At 46.3% G+C, this 19,748-nt stretch overlaps 1 protein-coding gene across 3 annotated transcripts in view; it reads left to right on the top strand.

Moving 5' to 3' along the window:
* The window catches only part of AMOTL1 (angiomotin like 1), a 74,161-nt gene that overhangs the window by 26,832 nt on the left and 27,581 nt on the right, over positions 1 to 19,748 (top strand). For all 3 annotated transcript variants that reach the window (XM_059838574.1, XM_059838575.1, XM_059838576.1), the window contains 3 exons: positions 4,209 to 4,355; positions 6,983 to 7,868; positions 18,062 to 18,338. In XM_059838574.1, coding sequence (XP_059694557.1) covers positions 4,209 to 4,355; positions 6,983 to 7,868; positions 18,062 to 18,338 — 1,310 coding nt within the window. The remainder of the gene's footprint in view (positions 1 to 4,208; positions 4,356 to 6,982; positions 7,869 to 18,061; positions 18,339 to 19,748) is intronic.

Consider the following 19,748-nt stretch of genomic DNA (forward strand, 5'->3'; position numbering starts at 1 on the left):
CTCATTACCTGGGCTCTCCCTTGAGGTGTTGCCTCTAAATAGCAGCAAGCTGTGTTTTCACAACTGGCATCTTCTGGTGTTTTGCTGAATACAAGAGTAGTAGTACAGTTTGGCTGTAAGAAAACCATCTTCTCTGACTGTTTTTGTAAATTTGTTTCTTGGGGATGCTGTGACTGCTTTAAAAACATGGCTTTCCTCTCATGTCACAGCAATGAGCTTCCTATGTGGTTTGCTTTAGATCCTTTTCAAAACCAGACTGAAGCCACATCAGAAACAGGAAATATTTAAGTGTTGCTCCACTGTCTCTGGGTCCTGGCTGACTGTCTGGTGTTAATCTTAGCAGCTGATTCATTTGAATAGTTCTGAATCTTCAAATGAATTGCACTGCTGTGCAGTAACCTCCTGGATAATACATCTGCTTCTGTACAGTGGAATGCATGCTTATCTAAAAGTAAAGGAAAACAAATGAATTGGTGTCAGGCAGTCACTTAGATGGAGGGGAGTTGGTGGAGATGCAGAAATGAAGGCCTGGAGCAGCTACACAATTTAGCAAGGACTGAACTGGGCCAGAAATATGCTCATGTCTTATAGAGATGGCTATAAGAGACACTAGATACATGGCAATTGAAGGCGTGATGCCTGTGGACTGGGCTGCATCCTGGCATCTTGGGGCTGAGGCAGCTAGCCTGGCTTTGGGAGAGTGAGAGCAGAGGGCACAGGACAGCTGGCAGCTGCCTGCAGGCACCTACAGGCATGATGAGGTCAGTTCTTCTTGGCAGTGGCTGTCACAAAACATGGGGCAGCAGCTGCAGCAGCTGTGGTTTGTGGCTTGTTTGGGCTAGATATGGGTAAAAAGCCATTCCCCAGGGACACGCCCCTGGCAGGGTGATGATCTTCATTCTAGGTTGCCCTCAACTGGATTCTTAACTCCTAGGTGCTGGCACCACTGCTCTGACACTAGGAATCAGTTGTAGGGATGAAAATTGCTCTTCTGGTGACCATTGTAGAGGAATATGGAGGTCTGGGAAAGGAGCAAGTCCCTAACCATTGGATGGGTGCCTTGCACCATGTCAGAGCTGGATGTAATAAAGCCTTTCCCTTCAGAGAGGGGAGCTGGGATTTGGAAGGCTCCAGTGACAGCAAGGGGAGAAAGAAATAAGGCTTGTGCCTTGCTCCAAATGGCTTGTGAGGTTCCACTGAGCTTTCAAGTGGTGCCTTATTGCCCACGATCTGGATTGTGGCTGTGTGCCAAGCACTGATCTATTGGCAACTGTTTTCTGTGTTACACAGAAACTGGTTTCTGTGTCAGTTACAGCTGACATTTTATTAAAACCTACTGTGAATGAACATAAAATATTGTTACATCATTTTTTAACATCATGAAACATCATTACATCATTTTATGATGATAAAACATCAACATGGGTACAGCACAGTCCAGTAGTTTCTGCCTGGATTGGGGCTACTTGGTTTTGACTGTCATATAGCAGAGATCAGAAACTGAGCAGTTTGGCAGATGCTGGCATTTACCAGTCCTGATTTTAGTAGAATATTGCTCTGCCATGACAACCAGGGACAAGTTGTTAGGTGAGAATTTCTGCTCCTGTTAAAGAAAAAAACATGTCTTTTTTCTCCATCTTGTAAAATTTGAAACCATGACCCAAGGGTGCCTACGGACTTGAAATGCAGGAGGCAAGGATGCAATTTTACTAACAGTTTATTTCTTTTCAATTCTCTTTGGTGAGTGGTGGGGCCAAGCCAGTATCTGCTGGCTGCCCATGTTGCCTGTAATTCTTGAAGCTGCTTGTCTTCTTCCTTGGGTGTGCAAGTTTTCTTTGCTTCAACCCAATCTACTTTTTATTCATAGAACAAGCTTGGGTTTGAAGTGCACTGGTTGCATACAGGATTCCAAATTCCAAGGCAGGACTCTGTGTGTGGAGGAGCAATAAAGGATATCTTTAATTCCATTCTCTACTAGAATAGGCCAATAATTTTGGAAATTAGTGTACTTGAGATTTTTCTTGGGTCTCAGTCAGCATCAGCACAATTTACAGACCAGTCTCCTATGCTTGTTTTCATGTACATATATGGCTTAGATCTACTCAAGCAAGCAATCTTTCCCTCTTGCTTTCTAAATATAGATAACTGCCATACACATTCATGCATAATATGAATGGTAAAGTGATGAATTCATTAACATTTTGCAGAAATGCCTATTTCCTCTCCTCTTGGCACAGAAGAAAATAGTATCTTCGTGCCTGTAGAAATGACAGGCTGGATCCTACCCCCTTGTCATCCTGCTGCCGCCTTGCTCCATGCAGTTGCATGGGGCTAGCAATGACCTGTGTAATATGTGCAGGCAGCATGTAGTTAGCTGAGCACAAACCAAGCAGTCAGGATTAATAAATCCAGGTCATTTGTGGATGGCTGGTTTTCCTGCAGAATGAGGTGCTGTGGATCCCTGTGCTTGTGGTCTTCCTGCCCCACAGGGATGGCCAGATGCATCACCGGTGCCACTTTGAGCACTCTGCCTCCTGCTCAAGCAAGTCCTTGGCAGTGGCTGGAGGTTGATGACCATTCCCTTAGCCTAAAACCTGTGACAACCAGTGGGGTGAGTGGAGAGTGAGCCTGCTGTGTGCCTGTTGTGCCAGGGTACTTGCAGCCAGGAGATGCTCATTTCCAAGGTTTGAACCTCAAGGAGCCTCTCTTTACAAAATGAGTAAGTTCTCAGAAAAAATGAGAAAGTAAAAATCACAGAAGCATAGAACAGACCAGGTTGGAAGGGATCTCACAGATCATCTGGTCTAACCTTTTGAGGGAAGGAGACAATTTAGATGAGATTATCTAGGACAGTGTCTAATCGCATACTGAAAACTTCCAGTGATGGGGAGTCTGCAACATCCCCAGGGAGGTTGTTCAGTGAGTGATTGTTCTCACTGTAAAAAGTTTCATCCTTATGTCAAGGAGATGTTTATCAAGAGATAAAACATCTCTTACTGCAACTTGTGCTGGCTGCCCCTTCTCACTGTAGCTCTTTGTGAAAAGAGAGCCTCTTCCTTCTCTGTAGCCTCCCTTTAAATGCTGCGGGACTGTACTGAGAGCTCTTTCACAGCCTTCTCTTCTCTGGGAAAAAAGGACCTAACTCCTTCAGCCTTTCCTCTCAGAACAGGTTCTGCAGCCCACTGGTGATTTTTGCAGCCCTCCTTTGGACCCTGTACAGTCTGTATCTTTCTTGAATTGTAGGATTATGCCAATGTCATTTGTGGCTTGAAATACAGGGTCAAGCCAATGTCATTCGTGGCTTAACACTGCTGTGATGCGTTTTGTATCAGTTTGTTAGAACAAGCACCCCTGAGAACAGATTTAGGATGAGCCTTGTTTGCCAAGTTGCAAGCAGAAAAGGCCTTAATGCTGTGTAAGTGCTGCTTGACAGAGACTAAAACATCCCTGTATTATCAACAATGTTTCCAGCACAAATCCAAAACATAGCCCTGCAGTAGCTACTGAGAAGAAAATTAACTCTGTCCTAGCCAAAACCAGTGCAGTGCAGCCATCAGTGTCTGTGGGATGCAGGGCATGCAGCTCCTGTGCAGTTGGTCTGCAGCACAAATTCTCATGGCCCTCGAGCTACATCCGCTCCTTACCGTATTAAGAACATCTGGACAAAGTGATTTATAAACTCTCTCCCTTGATAGCACTGGTTGTATTTTATGTCTCAGCAATTTTTTGTATTGCTAAACTATTACTCATGAGCAGATTTTGTGGAAAGACCTTTCCCAGACTATAGTCCTATTTAATGTGTGGCTGTGTCCTCACCTTTCCTTCTTTTTACCCATTCCCTTTTTCAGTTTTATGATGGCTCAGTTGATTTCATGTCCTGGGGCTATGTCTTGATTTGTGAGCTTGTGACTTTTCACTGTTAGCTCCTACAAACATTTCTTTGTACCTGGACTGAGCACCTTGTAGGCCAGGCTGGGTCAGTGCATGAAACAGCACTGGTGACTTGGTGTTTTGCCTCTTGTTCCCCAGAGCTAATGTGTTATTTGGAAAGTGAGGACTGAAGAGGTGATTTGCTCACTGGCCTCAGAAGGGCTTCTCAGCACCTAGCCATGCTCAAGAAACTTTTTTGAACTACTGTCATAAGTCGTGGCTTCACATTTTGTCATTCATGCATTTTTTTAGTGGCATTCTGTTCTTCTTTCTTACAGGCTCCACATCTGTTTGTTACAAGCCAACCAGCCCAGTTCAGGTACTGGAAGACTCTGGCTTTCTCTACCAGGATCACCAGTTGTTTGCTGGCAGGCATGAAGTGTCCCCACTAACAGCTGAAGTGATCAGTGCCAAAGAAAAAGCTGGTAAGTACATGGCCACACTTCTGTATGAACACACTGCATTTTCTTCCAGGTTTTACCCAAAGTATAAATTGAGCATTAAACCATTTACAAATAATATTTAGAGAGTTGAAGGCCAGCTCCTCACTCTTTGTAGAGTCAAAGTTACCTTCGACTTGTGTATTGTGACCCACCGTCACTTGTCACCTGTATTCGTGGAGGGTGCATCATTTCCACCTGTCCTTCAGGACATGGCTGCTTTTCACTGCACAGCTGGACCAGTTTCCATGGCTCTTTTGCTGATGGAGCAAGACCATAGGCACTGTGGAAAGCTCACTGTGGTCAGTCCTTCTGGACTTCAATAGTAGGCAATTTAAAGTACACCTCCTAGATAAAAGGATGATAACATGACTAGCACAGAAGCGGAAATCCTGGTGTATTATTAAAAACTGCCTTGACTGTGTGATGTTGGCTTTATCCCTTTTCCTCAGGCTTTTCTCAGGCATTGTCTAACAACCTAAACTGTAAGCTTTCTGGTGTGTTAGGGAGACGTTGCTTGTCTGTGAAAATGTCCAGTGTGATGAGTCTTCTGTGTGCTGTGATAACATGACCAAAGCAGCAAGAGTTTGCTGTAACTGCAGGGACATTTAAAGCAGCTGGATACTTGGCTGTTGAGCAGACAGGTAGATGGAGATGCACTGTGTGTCTGTGCATCTTCCTGCCTCAAACACCATACCGAGGAGTTGACAGACCCTCTGAGAGCTGGTGGCCAGGGTGCAACCCCAGCGGGTGAGGCTGGCAGGCAGATAACATTGCTTCAGGGAAAGCAGGAGAGGTGTATCTGCTAGGGCAGGTGTAGAGTGAAACAGCCTGGGAATCTTCTCTCCCTTTTGAGCCCCACAATCATCTTTAAGGCTTTGCCATGGAAATGTTAGCAGAAATGACCTCTTATCATTGTTAAGAGTCAAAGGCTTTTCTTTCCCTCTGGCATTTTGGTTGTATATGTTATCCCACAGCATGTGTAATAACTGATGAAACCTCAGGGAAATGACCAGACCTCAAGAGAAAGTTTGCTTTTAAACTGTTTTCAAATGCTAAAAACCAAATGTAAGTCCTGACAGACTCCTCTGAGAACTGGGAACAGCAGGAGAGAGAAAGTTGCCAAGAGTGACCTCAAGAAAACAAACTGCAGAAAGCACCTCCTTCTTGCCTAGGGACATTGGAAGACTCTCTTCACTTTTGTCTGCACTGGAGTCTTTCAAGAACATTCATCTGAGCTCAGACAGTGTTCAGATAGACATCTTACAGCACTTTCAGGATGGAAGGAGGGCTCCAAGAGGGAGGGACTCCAGGGTTCTCAGCCATGGTTAAATCATAGAATATGCCAAGTTGAAAGGGGCCCATTGGGATAATGAAATCCATCTCCTGGCCCTATGCAGGACACCCCATGAATCACACCATGTGCCTGAGAGCTTTGTCCAAATGCTTCTAGATGCTTAGCTCCAGGCAAGCTCCACTGCCTATGTAGTGCAAACATGCTGCCGTTGACTTTGAATGACTTTGGTAGCCTGTGTTAGGGTTGTGTAGCTAATTTGTCTGTGTTTTTTTTTTAAATGCTGGCATTACATCTACAACCATAATGCCTTCCTTGTGTTGACCCAGCAAAATCACAACAGTTAGTATTGACTCCCTTAGAAATAGTGTTTTCAGCCAGAAGGGAAACTGCTGTTTTAGAGGAAGATGCCAGAGCACGGATTATTCTCTGACCTTTAGGACCATTTCATTTTCAGTTCCATTTCACTGTTCTTCTGTGACACATTTTACATTTTATTTTGTCATGGCACGCAGTTCACTTACACCTTTGGCCATCAAAAATACAGCAGTTGGTGTTGCCATGCAGGCTGCCTCTGTAAGTTGTGCAAGCTGTCTCCAGGGAGAGATCAAACACTGGAACAGGCTTCCTAGAGAGGAAGGCCCAGGCCTGTCAGTGTTTAAAGAGGCATTTGGACAAGGCCCTTAATGAAATGTTTGAACTTTTTCTGAGCTTTGAATTGGCCAAGCAGTGGGACGAGATAACCATTGTCAGCTCCTATCCTATCCTATCCTATCCTATCCTATCCTATCCTATCCTATCCTATCCTATCCTATCCTATCCTATCCTATCCTATCCTATCCTATCCTATCCTATCCTATCCTATCCTATCCTATCCTATCCTATCCTACCCTACCCTACCCTACCCTACCCTACCCTACCCTACCCTACCCTATCCTACCCTATCCTACCATATTAGAAAATACCAAATTTCCCTGTGACATGGAATGTCCCTTGTTGACTTAGAGGCAGTTTCAGAGCTGTGGGCACTGGACGCATGGAATATTATGGAGGGGAAGGCCAGGGAGGGGACTGGAATGTGTTCCTAGGGGTCACTGCCAAACAGAATTAGGGTGGAGGGGTGGAGGATGAGCAGGGAGCAGTGCTCTGCCTCCTTTGTTGGCTTCCAGACATGTCTCCTGTACTGCCAGAAGAGTCCATGGGGATGCATCCTGGGCACGGGTGTCACCGTTGTGGGATGTAGGAAGGGGAGAAACAGCAAGGGGATTTAGAGCTCCTCAATAGCACAGCTAATGGCTGCCTTTCTCTCCCTGCCCAGCCGAGGAGACCCTCTGCACCCTGCGCCCGCCCAGCTTCCGCCGTGTGCCAGAGGCGGAGATGCGAGGGGCGGAGGAGGTGGCAGCCGGCACCGTCCTGCAGCGCCTGATCCAGGAGCGGCTGAGGTATGGCAACCCCAGCGAGAACATGAACCTGCTGGCCATACAGCACCAGGCGACGGGCAGCGCCGGCCCCTCCAACAGCACTGCCAGCACTCTCTCTTCCGCAGAAAACCTTGCTCCCGACGACCTGCCAATGGTCCAGCCGTCAGGGCGGCAGGAACCACAGGGGCAGGAGCACCAGGGGGACGGTGCTGCCATGGAGAAGCAGCCTCGGGCCCCGCAGCCCCCGCACAGCACCGAGGAGCTCCCCACCTATGAGGAGGCCAAAGCCCAGTCCCAGTTTTTCCGTGGCCAGCCCGCACCACCAGCCACTGCCGCCACGCCGGGTTTCTATGGCTCCTCCAGCCAAAAGTCCAGGACGGAGGGAAGGCCTACAGTGAACCGGGCCAACAGCGGGCAGGCGCATAAGGATGAGGCGCTGAAGGAGCTGAAGCAGGGCCACGTCCGCTCGCTGAGCGAGAGGATCATGCAGCTCTCGCTGGAGAGGAACGGGGCCAAGCAGCATCCCCCAGCCCCAGGAGGTGGGAAGGGTTTCAAGGCAGCCCCACAACCCAGCAAGGCCACGGACCCACGGGGCCCGCCTCCCGAGTACCCCTACAAAGGCAAGGCAGCAGCCCCAGGCAGCAAGGCGCAGGAGCACGGGCTCTTCTACGGCGAGCAATCATCACAAGATGTCCTCAAGGCCGCCTACGCCGCCCCCCAGCCCGCCCGGGCAGAGCTGGCCCTCGTCCGCTACCAGCCGCCCCCAGAGTACGGGCTCAGCAGGTAATGGCCATTGCGGGGGGGTCTGCAGGGTCACCTGGTCCTGCCTGGGTGTCTGTGGGCTTGGGCCTCGTGTGGACACGGCCAGAGTGAGCTGTAGCTCCAGGCACACGGTGGGGACATCACGCCCTGCAGTGGGGACTTAACATCCTGTGGCAGGGATGGCAGGTCTGGCTGGTGGAGGCACCTGCATCTCCCAGAGGACTCTATAAAGCTTATATTCCACTATGTGCTGCTTACATCTTCCCACAGAACTCATGTGGGGCTTTCACAGTACTGGGCCCCTCATGCCAGGCCTCCCTGTGAGCACAGGTTTATTCCAAGCGCATTAAAAATAATCCAGTGTTTGCTGGCTGCACGCTAATCCCTGCGAGTGGTGCCGGTCCTGCCTTCAGAGATGAGGCGGTGTGTTCAGGGCTCTTTTTCCATGTTGTACCTCAGTGCAAGTGTTTGTCTGTCTCATCCGTGTCTCTTTGACCTCTCAGACAGTTATTTTGTTGGGTTTGGAAGTCTGAAGTTGTTTGGTGTGAATGTGAGCAGTTTCCATGTTGCAAGCTGCCTCATTGGGTCTTTACTGATCCCAGAATCCCCAAAGGTTTTGTTGGCATCACTTCAGGTTGCACAGTTACTTTAATGCAGCACAGGCACAAAGAAAAGGTGGTGCAACTGACCTGCCTCTTTCTGTCCAAAATGTGTAAGGCATGGAATACAGGAGGGAATGCTCTGCTTTTCTATGTTTGCAGCAAAGATGGGTTTCGTGTTGAGACAGGTAGAAGCTCAAAGTGTAGTTTCAGTGACAGGGGCAATGTGGCTGTGACAAGCAGCAAGCCTGCGCTGAGTCTTTCGACAGCTACATGTATGGCCATTGTGCAGAGTTTATGCAATTTTTTCAGAGCAAGATGGTATTTTTAAGACCTCAGCAAAAATGCCTGTTTGTGCAAAGAAAGACCTATGTGGATGTGAGGGCAACTGGGGCCATGCTTTCCTGCAGTTCTTTGTGGTGCTAACAAACATCTCCAGCACCAAGCAGATTCATCTCCACAGAAAAGGAGCTGGTTTGGGTATTTTTACCACTCTTGGAAAATGCTGGTTCAATAGCCACAGAGTGTTCTGAGTCTGTGCAAGTGAGCAGAGCTGGGTGCTGCATGCGCTGCTTCAGCTAACTGAGAACGTCAGTGGAGTCAAATGGAAAACTGTTTGGGGCTGCTTCCAAAGCTTTTCCCAGTTGCCTGATCAGCAAGGTTAATGCTGAGAAACACTCTTGATTCAGTGCAGATTTCCATGCCAGTCCTCAGCAAAGGCTGGATCACCCCAGCAGCTGTGTGGAGAAATCCACTGGCTCATGGTGGTGGTCATTGCTCATTCCTGGCATCGTTTACCCCCAAATCACACTGCAGGGGGGATGTCTGCTACCCCTGTGTGCTTTCTTTGCATGGTGCTGGAGGAATCTCCCTCCTGTCAGGCCCTGGGGCACCAGGGGGAGGGATATGTGGTGCAGCAGAGGACTGGCAGCGTGACAGAGCAGAGCTGCCAAGTTTTGCACACTTACTAAAAAAGTCTTCAGTGGTATCTTTCTTGCAACTCAGCAAGGGCCTTAATACTTGTCAGTCTGCAAATATCCCTGCTGGCTATGCCAGCAAGCTTGTACAGATGTTAGGTAGGGGGTTGGTGTGGCTGGGCTCGTTTCACCAAAGCTGGGTTTGCTCCAAGGTGTATGGTGTCTCGAGCTTTATTTAAGGCAATTCTGGACCCTGATGTACAGGTGGTCATTTTCAGGTCCTTCTTGGCTCCTTTTGTGTGCTGCCTGGATTTTGGGAAGATTTCCCATCAGTGAATGAGGGAACATTTGGCTGTGTTCAGATGTCAGACAGTGAGCCTCTGAGCCTCTGGGTCTCAGCAAAGTGGTGATCTTCATCTTCATCTCAGGCTTCTCTGTATTTTTAAACACAAGGATGTCAACTTTTCACTTTCCTTCGGCACACTGAAATATTCATTACCTGGGCTTTTTCTCAATTATTATGACCTGCTGTCACTAAAAACCAGGAAATAAACTCACTCAGTTTATTCTGTGCTTATCCCAGTTTATAACTGGTCCCAGGTCCTGTATGGTCCTGTCACCCAGGATGATTTGGTTGACAAAAGCATTTAGGAGGTGACTTTGGTCCCTGCATGCTTATTCATCACTTATCATTTCTTTATCTCAGCAGCTGTGCTCCAGTGCATCCTTGCATGCATCTTGGGCTGCATGACAGAATGGGCTTGCCCATGTCTGGGCTGCCTAAAATGCAACTTCATAAAGTAGTCTCTGTGCCAAGTATTTCAATCTTTGGAGAGGATAAAGGCAGGTTACCTGTTCAGGGATGTCAGCCCTGTCTTTATTAGAGGATTTGCCTGGGTAGCAGTCGCTGTCTGAGCCCTGCTGGAGTAGTTGGGTGCAGGGGGAGTGCTGTGTTACACTCCTGGGTTGCTCCTAAGCATGAACCTTCCTGTGAACCCTGCACTTGCTCACTGCTTCTCCCCTTATCTGGGCTCTGGGGATGCTCACTGCCAGGCATCTGGCTGGGATGGAGGACCTTGGCAGAAGAGGTTGAGATAGGGGACTGCCTGGTTTCATAAGGTTAATTAACAGTAGGGTTTGGAGAGGCTGGTTTTTCTGTTAGAGGAACAAGTGAGGTAAGGAATTTCAGCTTTCATCTCATCAGGAGTGTCTGGGAAAGAGGCTGACGGAAACAGAACTTTGCTCATGGTCAGATGGGAATGTCATATACCCCAGCATCTCCTTCCCTCTGTCTTGGTCATATCAGTTCCCCAGCCCATCCATCCTGGCATGTTCTGGACAGGGACCATGCGAGAGTCTTCTGTTTTCCAGAAAAGAGGAGAAACATAGAGAGCATCGATCCAGAAAAAGCACTCACAGATACCAGGGATGGAAGAGACTTAAAGGGTCACTGAACCCCCACTTCCCCACAGTCCTTCTCTGAAAAGGGAAATGTGTTTGGAAATGGACCAGTGCTGGCTTGGAACTCTTGAAGAATAATGGAATAACTGTAGCTGCTGCTCAATTTCCTTTTTTGGTTTGACTTTTTGTTTTGCACATGACTGGTTTTAAAGGAAACATTGCCTTTATAATCATTGGGGCGAAATCTTGAAATGTATTGTAAATTTCAAGATAATTAATTGGTGTTGTACTGAAGAAATCCTAGAGTCATATGATGGAGGGGTAGTCTCAGCATTTATATAAATCAGATTTAGTGACTTCTGTTTTATGGACATCACAGTTGCAGACCAGAACTTGAACCTTGAAGCTTAAAGGACAAAACAACTAGAAGGCAAATAAAAATGAACCACTATTTTTTCCTTTTAAAATGTCAGTATTTTTGAGCCAGTTGCTTGATGCTTGGGGCCCTGACTCACAACTTCTGAATGCTTTAAGTTGGCCAAGTATAATAATCTTTAGAAAAAGTTTCCTTTCCTAGATGTGCAGCCATTCTTGAATGGTGTCTTTGCTAACTTTCCTTAGGTGCAGGTTCAGAAAGTCACAGCTTGTTAGGTAAAAGGGCTTGGAACTAATCTAATTTAGTTTTTTGCACGATGCCGTGAATTAATTCCAGTTTGTGAAACATTCAGTCCTGGTGAGTATAACAATCTCCATCTGGAGAATCCATCATGGATTTTATAGCCTTGTTCCACTAGCTAATTGCCATCTCTGGCAAAGATCTCCATTTTAGTTTCAGCCTGTGTTTTCTAGTTACTGGGGATTTTGCAAAATCGTTGTCAAATACAGTGAAGAGACATGTGCTATCAGTTCTTTAATACATTTAACAGATGGAGCCCGGAGCCCTGTACTTATTTCACTGTTGTCAAAATCCCTTTTTGTCACTGTGTGTTCACTGTGAACACTGGTTCAGTACCAGCTGGACCAGCGGCTAATCAGGTGTAGTAACACCTCTGATTTGACTCAGTGTTCCTTGTTTACATAGCTCATTAACACTTGCAGTTGGCACCCTGGGTTCTCCCCATACAGCTTGTTATCCAGTCAGGCATGGGAGGGTTGTCAGAGCCCAGGATAGTATTTTACAGCCTTTCACTTTAGCTTGCTGTATTTATTCCTGGATGGATGAACTTGGACCAGCTCAAGTCAATATTGTATCTCCGTGTCGTGCTTAAGCTGTGATCCAGATCACTCGGTGCAATGAATCCTCTTCACTGATCCCAGTGGCTCTTGTCAGATCCTGGTGTCTTTTATTCAGAATGATTTCTTTATCTGCACTATTAATAAAAAGTGTGTATAATGCAAATGAAGCCTTGAACTGGAAACTCTGCTTCTTACTGAGGGGAATTAATTTGTGATACGTGCAGAAGACAATCATGCAGGCACCTTTTCATTCTGATTTAATCCATGCATTTTCAAAGTCGGCATGCAGAATCAATGAAAAGAATAAATCTGGGCTGTTTTTAAATACATCCCATTTTTTATGTGCCTCATAAAATTCCACCCTCCCAGGATGTAGAAGTCTATAATTAACTGCCGAAATAGTCTGCTGCTTCTCCAGTATTTGTGTATTTATTCCCCCACACATATTACTGCTGTTTTCAGACAACCTGTTGATAGTTACTGATTCAGCCATGTCTGTGGCTGCTGTCGGGACACAACGAGCTCGTTTTCTTCCCTGAGACAGCCCAGGGGGGCGGGTTTGCTGGCACTGTGGACAAGCTGAAGGATGTTACACCCAAACTGACTTTTCCTGGCTCTCCTCTGCAAGGATAGCCCAAGCATGAGCCTGGGTTGGAGGCTACATTTCCATCTGACAGCCTTGCAGAAGAGCTTTGCTTTGTATCCTTTCCTTCAGGTCTAAGATGCCTTACATTAAAATAAATGAAAGTGAAATGAAGCTGTTTGCACAGCTTGGATGATGCCCTGTCATTTCTCCTTACTCTTCTCTGTTATTATCCCAGCTAGTTCCTCTAGAAGTGCAGAGGTTCAGGAAGGCACCTTTTCCTTATGCTAAGAATCTGTTCTGAGTGTAGATCTCAGTGAGGAAATACAATATCCTGTCCCTCTCTACTATCAAGGGTATGTTTGATACAGCATGTGCTTTTTAGATTATCATTTTCCCTGCAGAATCTTCACGTAATTGTGCCAAAGAAGCTGGGCCAAGTCTTTCCAGAACTAACAAATGTCACCCACGAAACAGTGAATTCAAGACATGTGAGTCCAAGTCTGCAGAATGTTTTTTGAAACAAACACCTGTCTTTACAAGGTGCTGAAACTATTGCTGATTCCATAGGACAGAGAATACCATGAGGGCCATGTCTGGGCTTTGACAAATGATCTCCCATTTCTTTCTGTATCACCATTTAGTGATGGATCTATAATTGTGTTTCCTTGCACCCTGACCATCAGACTGGGCTTGCTGACTTTTTCCTGCATGGTCATAATACTGTGTCTTCCACGTTATTCCCGCTGAGACAGAATAGTGTTTGAAGTCTGCTTCGTGACTGCAGAACTCATAATGAAATCAGGTAGACACCTGGTCTGAGGTTAGTATCCTGACTGAAGGCTCCCAGTCAATGGGCAGGAATAAGCATATTTCACACAGTTTTTTACTCTCATTGTACGGTAAAAGCCTAAGGCAACTTCAAAGAACTGCATCCCAGAAACGCTTTATTCTCATCGCTGACTCAGCCAGAGCATCCACAGAAGATGCAAGAAGTTGTGAGATGAAGTTCCTTGGGAGAGTCTTTGAAAGATGAAATAGGCCAGTCTGCCCTAGAGGCAAAGGAAGGCAGAGCATTCAGAGAAAGATGAGCTAAATAGGTTAGAGGAAGGCATTTTAATTATGAATGTAAATGCCACGGTGTGTTGGAAACAAAGTCCTTCCTCCACTGGCCCCTTTCCATCCCTGAACAGAGGAGAGCTTCACTGTACCTGTAGCAAGGCTGAGGTGGAATTTCCTTTCCAGAACATTTACAGGCATTTTCATTTACTAATACTGTGCTGCTTTATCCAACAACAGCTCTTTTGTATTTATGATTCCCTGGTGATCAACAGCAAGTGGACTTTATCATTAATTTTCCTTTCCAGGCTTTTTATTTCCACATAAAATTAAAAATTCTCCCCAAATTTCTCTGTCTTCGCAATTCTTGCTCCCAGATGGTCCAGTATAAGAGGACTATTAAGACCATGCCTAAATTTGGGGGCTTGGGCAACCCCAGCATCTTGAGGAGTTTCTTATGAAAGTGAGGTCCATTGTTTTGCTGAAGACATTGCATTGCAAGCTATAGATAGTAAGCTATTATGCTATATCTGTGAAAAGAAAGAGAGTGCTTGGTGACCCCAGCACAGTAGCCCTTGAAAGCCTCACGGCCTGCTGGTGCTCTTTATTCAAAACGCTGTTTTCCTTAATTTTTTTTCTCTTTTTCCTTCTTTACAATACATTGCAGAAGCTTATGGGGGCCCTACTTCTACAATAATGCCAACAAAAAATATGTTTTTAATAGAAATGTAGCTGAAATATCGCAGAGATAGCCAAAACTCATAGTGTTCCACTGTTGCATGCTTTTAAAAAGGATGATTGTTAACTAGAATGTTTGGCTGAAAGATTTTAACCTGCTCTAATGCAGAGTAAGATCAACATTTAAAATACAGTAAAAGCATTGTGAGAATGTCATTCTTTACTAAGCCCAAAGGACCTCAGGATAATCCTGATTGCTGCGTTTCTTTGGAGCTTTACATGAGAATTTGGATAGGAACTAAGCTGCTGTTATTCCTATTTTTGCAAATGCTGATTTGTTAGTGTGAATTGCTGTGTTTATTTTATTACGTATGTACTCAGAGATTTTGCAGTTGGCTAAGTCAGAACTAAATTGGGACAGATTAAACAAGTAAAAAGGAAGTTAGAAACATTAATTTTGTTGAATAGCTGTGCTTCAAGAGATATAAAGTCAGTTGTACCTGTTCAGTTTCTGGGCTGGAAAATGCTGGAGAATCTCTCCTGTGGCCATGGCTGCTGAGACTTTGGTGGCTGGCTGCTGCTATAGGGTGTAAATCTTTAGTAGCTCAGAAAATCATTTGCAGTTCAAGAAAATAGAGATCTCTGTGGTCTTTCCTTCCTCTGTAGTGTAAAGCTAGACAGACTAAAGTGACAAGAAAAGATGAAATTGATGAAAGGCTAAGATTTCCCAAAAGTACAGTGTCAAAAGTTCATGCAAGGGTCTAAGGGGTGTATCTGTGGACAAAGATTGCTGTGCTTCATAATGAAAAAGAAAGATTGCTGTATCTCCTCTGGTTTAGATTCAGAGATCAATTTAATTCCATTGCTCTATGCTATTCCCATAAAGAAGTGAGAAAATCTGTACCTGCAGCAAATCTTCCAAATTTTGTGCTTTCTACCAAGTGTCTTTGCAGGGGTGTAACTGTATCCGGACAGTTGGGCTTTTACTTGCACAAAACCGGTGGTGCCTTTTCTTTTGGTAAAGACAGACAAGCTCACACTTAACTGAATTAATTGCTGTGGTAAAATATGTGAGCACAGACTGGCTGTCAGCAACACTGAGGAGGTGTTGCGTGCTTGTCTGAGTTCACATTCACTTGTGGAGCATCTTTTGTACTGTGAGTGACATCCCTCATTCATGATGTTATTTATGTTCAGATTTTTGAGCAAAAGAATATTCAAGTCCCACGATGGGCATCAGGTGCCTTGCCAGGTTTGAACACTGGAGCACCAGAAGGAAAAGGGGACTGTGGGGATGGTGTGAGAGCTATGCCCGTGATCAGAGGGCTGGAGCACCTCTTCTATAAAGACAGACTGAGAGTTGGAGCTGTTCAGCCCAGAGAAGAGAAGGCTCCAGAAGAGAAGGCAGCCTTCTAATACTTAAAAGGGACTTATAAGAAAGGTGGAGCAGGTTGTTCTACCAATGCCTGCAGAGACAGAATAAAAGGAGATAGCTTTGAGCTGGAAGAGGGTAGATTTAGATTAGATATAAGGAAGAAAGTTTTTATACTGAGGGTGGTGAGGCACTGCAACAGGCTGCCCAGAGAAGTTCTGGATGCTCTGTCCCGGGAAGTGTTCAAGGCCAGGTTGATTGGAGCCCCGAGAAGCCTCATCTAGTGGAAGATGTCTGAGCCTGTGGCAGGGTGGTTGGACTAGATGGTTTTTAAAGAGCATTTCCAACCCATGCCATTCTGTGATTCTATTAGTTCCTGTGTGTTTTGTTGTGAAGTGTCATACAGCACCTCCCTGGCTTTCTGTCTTTTATCCTCTTTCAGTAGACATCTAGCTCCTTAGTTATTAGCCTGCACATCTGCCAGAAAACTAATATGCCTGGGACTGAGAGCGAACCCTTCTGGCCCTGGGAGCTGCCTAGAGGGAATGGCCCCTCTCCTGTGCTCTTGAGCTGCCTCCGTGGATGTTTAATTTACAGGAGAGACAGCCTTAGAGATGTCCATGCTAGGCAGGTAAAAGCCATCTCAAGGCCAGACTGAGCTCAGCACAGCTTTCCTCAGTGCTGGCTGCATTCATCTCTGCTGGGATCTTCTTCCCAGGGACACTGGTCTTGGTCAGAAGTGTCCAGGGACACTTCTGACCAAGTTAGCAGTGTACTTGTGTTCGGTGTTTCCTGCATTTCAGTACCTTTCTGTGCCGGAGTGGATGCATTGGGCAAAGCTGGGATGAGAGTGTGGGACTGTGTGTGTGCTGTGTCTGGGGGCCTGCAGATTTGCTTTCACTCTAGTTTGGACAGAAGATTAAGGCTGAATTGCTGTCTTTCTTTGCTGTCGTGTGGCTTGGCAGGGACAAGTTTGTTAGAGCAGTGCTGTTCATTTTCTAGGGCAGGATTTTAAAATTGCCTTCACTTTTCAGCTTTGTTCTGCTGCAGTTGAACGAAGTGGTGGGTTATTGTCAATAGAATTAGGCCAACACTGAAGGACTTTGAAAACCCTATTTTGAGAAGCTGTGTAGGTGCTGAAGACAACAGTAACCATAATTACTATGTATTTATATAGAACAAAATTGTCCGTCTAAGAAAAAACATTCATGGTTCTTTGAGCCTGGTGGGGTAAATATGTGTGTTCATTATGTCTTGTGCTGTGCGTAGGGTACAGAAATAGAGGTAATGGTATCAACAGCAAGCCTAATAGCTTGTGGTTACGTTAAAATACAAATTCAGAATGTGCTTGATTGCAGACTTCAGGTGGGGTCCAGCAGCCAACTTATTTTCCAGCCAAACTGGACCCTGACACTGAGGTACCACGTGGTCTGGGTTGAGTCTCTTTAACAAGATCAGAGTAGACCTTTCAGAACTTTGGCATCAGGGCTGAGAAGTGGCTCAGCCTTTGCACAGTGAGATTTTGCCTGAGGCTGCTTCCCCTGGTTGAGGCTTCAAGGGCTGCCTGTGCAGTGGATGGAGGAATGGAGATGGGTTGGGTGAGGGACTCTGCAGGCTTACCCTCACTGCTGAGACATCCTCCTGGATTATCTTCCAGCCACTGCAAATTATGATTTGGGTGTATTAAAGAGCTGCCTGCTGACAGCAAGCCTAGCTCACAAGCAGATCCACTACCAGCTCACTGCTTATTTTTCCCTGATATAAGTCTGGTAAGTGATAGATGCCCTTAATCGGGGAGTGACACAATGAGGTCTCCCAGTGGAGGATGGCTTTCATGGCTCACTGTGACTGAATGGGGCTGTGCCTCCAGCAGTTCTGCAGCAGCACTTCCTATTCCACTTGCTAAAGCCACTCAGGGATGCTGCTTTGCTCACTTCACTTCCTCTTGCCTCCCAACTCAGCTGATCCACTGATCTTTCTCTGGGCAGGGAGTGGTGTTCAAAGGGTGAGTAATGCATCCCTTGTGTTTTCTTCAAGCCTGCCAGCTTATGCTTCTCAGCCATGGTGTTTGTGGGAAGGGGAGGCAGGGAGAGGCTGGTGGCTGCTGAAGTATTAGCTGCACACCTAGGCAAAAATGCTGGTTTTGAGTCAGTGCTTCCTTTGTGCGCTCATACCAGACACGTACGTCTCTGTTGAGAGAAGGCGAGGAAACAATTTACCCAGGCTCTGCTGCAATTGTTGGCATTTAGGAGTCGTGACTGTCCAGTTAGAACACTATTAAAAAACCATGCTTTCACTAGGTGAAAGCTCCCATAAGCATTTCGAGGGCGTGTGGCTCTAACGCTTCCCCCATGTGTGCTTTCCCACAGCCGACAATGCCAGCCGCCCTTCCCGCCACCGCCGGCCCAGCAGCACAGCCCCATGTCCTCGCAGGCCACCGCTGGCCCTCTGCTCCCAGGCTCCTTGCCCCCGCTGCCGGCCCCTGTGGCTGCCCAGACCCCGACGCTGCCGGGCCAGCAGCTGACACCTGACGCCTTTGCCATCGTGGAGCGGGCGCAGCAGATGGTGGAGATGCTCTCCGAGGAGAACCACGTGCTGCGGCAGGAGCTGGAGGGGTACTACGAGAAGGCAGACAAGCTGCAGAAGGTAGGTGTAGAGATTGGGATGGAGCCTGGCCAGGATAGCCATCTTGCTGCTTCTGCCTTTGGGCAGCTGTTCTTCATAGTTGTGTCACTGCAGTGGGGATGCACCACTGGCCACTTCTAACCACTGCCTCTCCGTGGTGGTCTCACAGAAGGGTAATCCTGTGCCTTGTGGGCTTTACTGCCTTTAGCATGAAACAGAGCAGTCCATCAGATATCTCTCAACTGGATATTTTCCCCTTCCATCTTCCATGCTGGCCTCACCGGAGCTTTCCCTGGAAGTCTCCCATGGGCAGTATGCTCCTGGTACAGGAGGGTCCTGCACCATCTGCACAGGGGTTAGAGATGCAAGTGAGAGCCATATGAGGAGCATATTCTCATCTGTCCCAAGCCACCTTGTCCAGAATAAGCTCGTGTGGTGCTCCACAGTCTTTGGAAGTGTAACAGCCACCAGTGGGGCTGTCCATTGTTTGGGAATGGATGAACTGGGTTGTCTTCGAGGCTTTCAGTCACTGCTCATTGAGTTTCTAAGAACTGATGTTAGACATCCATTTGAGCATGTTGGTTCTAAAAGCACTGTCCCCTTATCTGAAAGAATCATTCAATAAAGATTTTGCTTGAAACCCATTTTTCTAAGAGATCCCACATGCTCTTTTCTATAAATATGCAGATTTTTTTCAGCGGAGAAGGATGATGTCTTGCGTGCTGCCTGGGGTGAGAAGATGAAGAGTTGTATCAAATGAAGTAGAAGTTGCCTAAAACTGAGGCTCACTGAAGGCAATTCAGAGATGCTTCCCAGATCTGCTGGCTTTGGGTCCCAAGGGCTCAGACCAAATAACTTTTTTAGGACCCTACACTACTGTTTCATATATGTCTTCCCACCACTTTTACACAAATGAGCTTAGATTGCAGGTCTTTTCTCCCAGAATTTAGGAGTCTGTATAGGAGCTCAATTTTTTTTGTATGCTGTGTGGATCAGGGTGTTCTTGGAGACACCCTTCATAGAAGGAGAAGCAGCTCTCAGAGACCATGTCCCAGCCTTGGCTTTGGGAGAAATTTGTGACAATCTGTTCAAACAGATTAGGAAAAAGACCAAGTGTTTTGTGGCTGCTGTCCTTTCTGCCTCCTTCTCTACAACAAGATGAGTTGAGTTTATTCCCAGAATTTCCTAAGCTTAGTTAAAAAAAATTTCACAGCAACACTAACTATTCATGAAGAAATCTGCAAAAACTTTATTACTAACTTCCTGTGGCCTTTGTGGGCAAAAAGAAATATTTCAGCTATTAATTTTACAAAAGCTGCGTTGTTCAGTGAAAGGTATTTAAGTGTAATGCCCTATAAATATTCTCGTTTCTTTCACCCCTGGAAATGGTTCTCTCTTTATCTTGAATGCCCTGCAAGTCTATTGCATCAG

Source organism: Haemorhous mexicanus, chromosome 2, assembly GCF_027477595.1.
Source record: "Haemorhous mexicanus isolate bHaeMex1 chromosome 2, bHaeMex1.pri, whole genome shotgun sequence".
NCBI classification, from domain to species: domain Eukaryota; kingdom Metazoa; phylum Chordata; class Aves; order Passeriformes; family Fringillidae; genus Haemorhous; species Haemorhous mexicanus.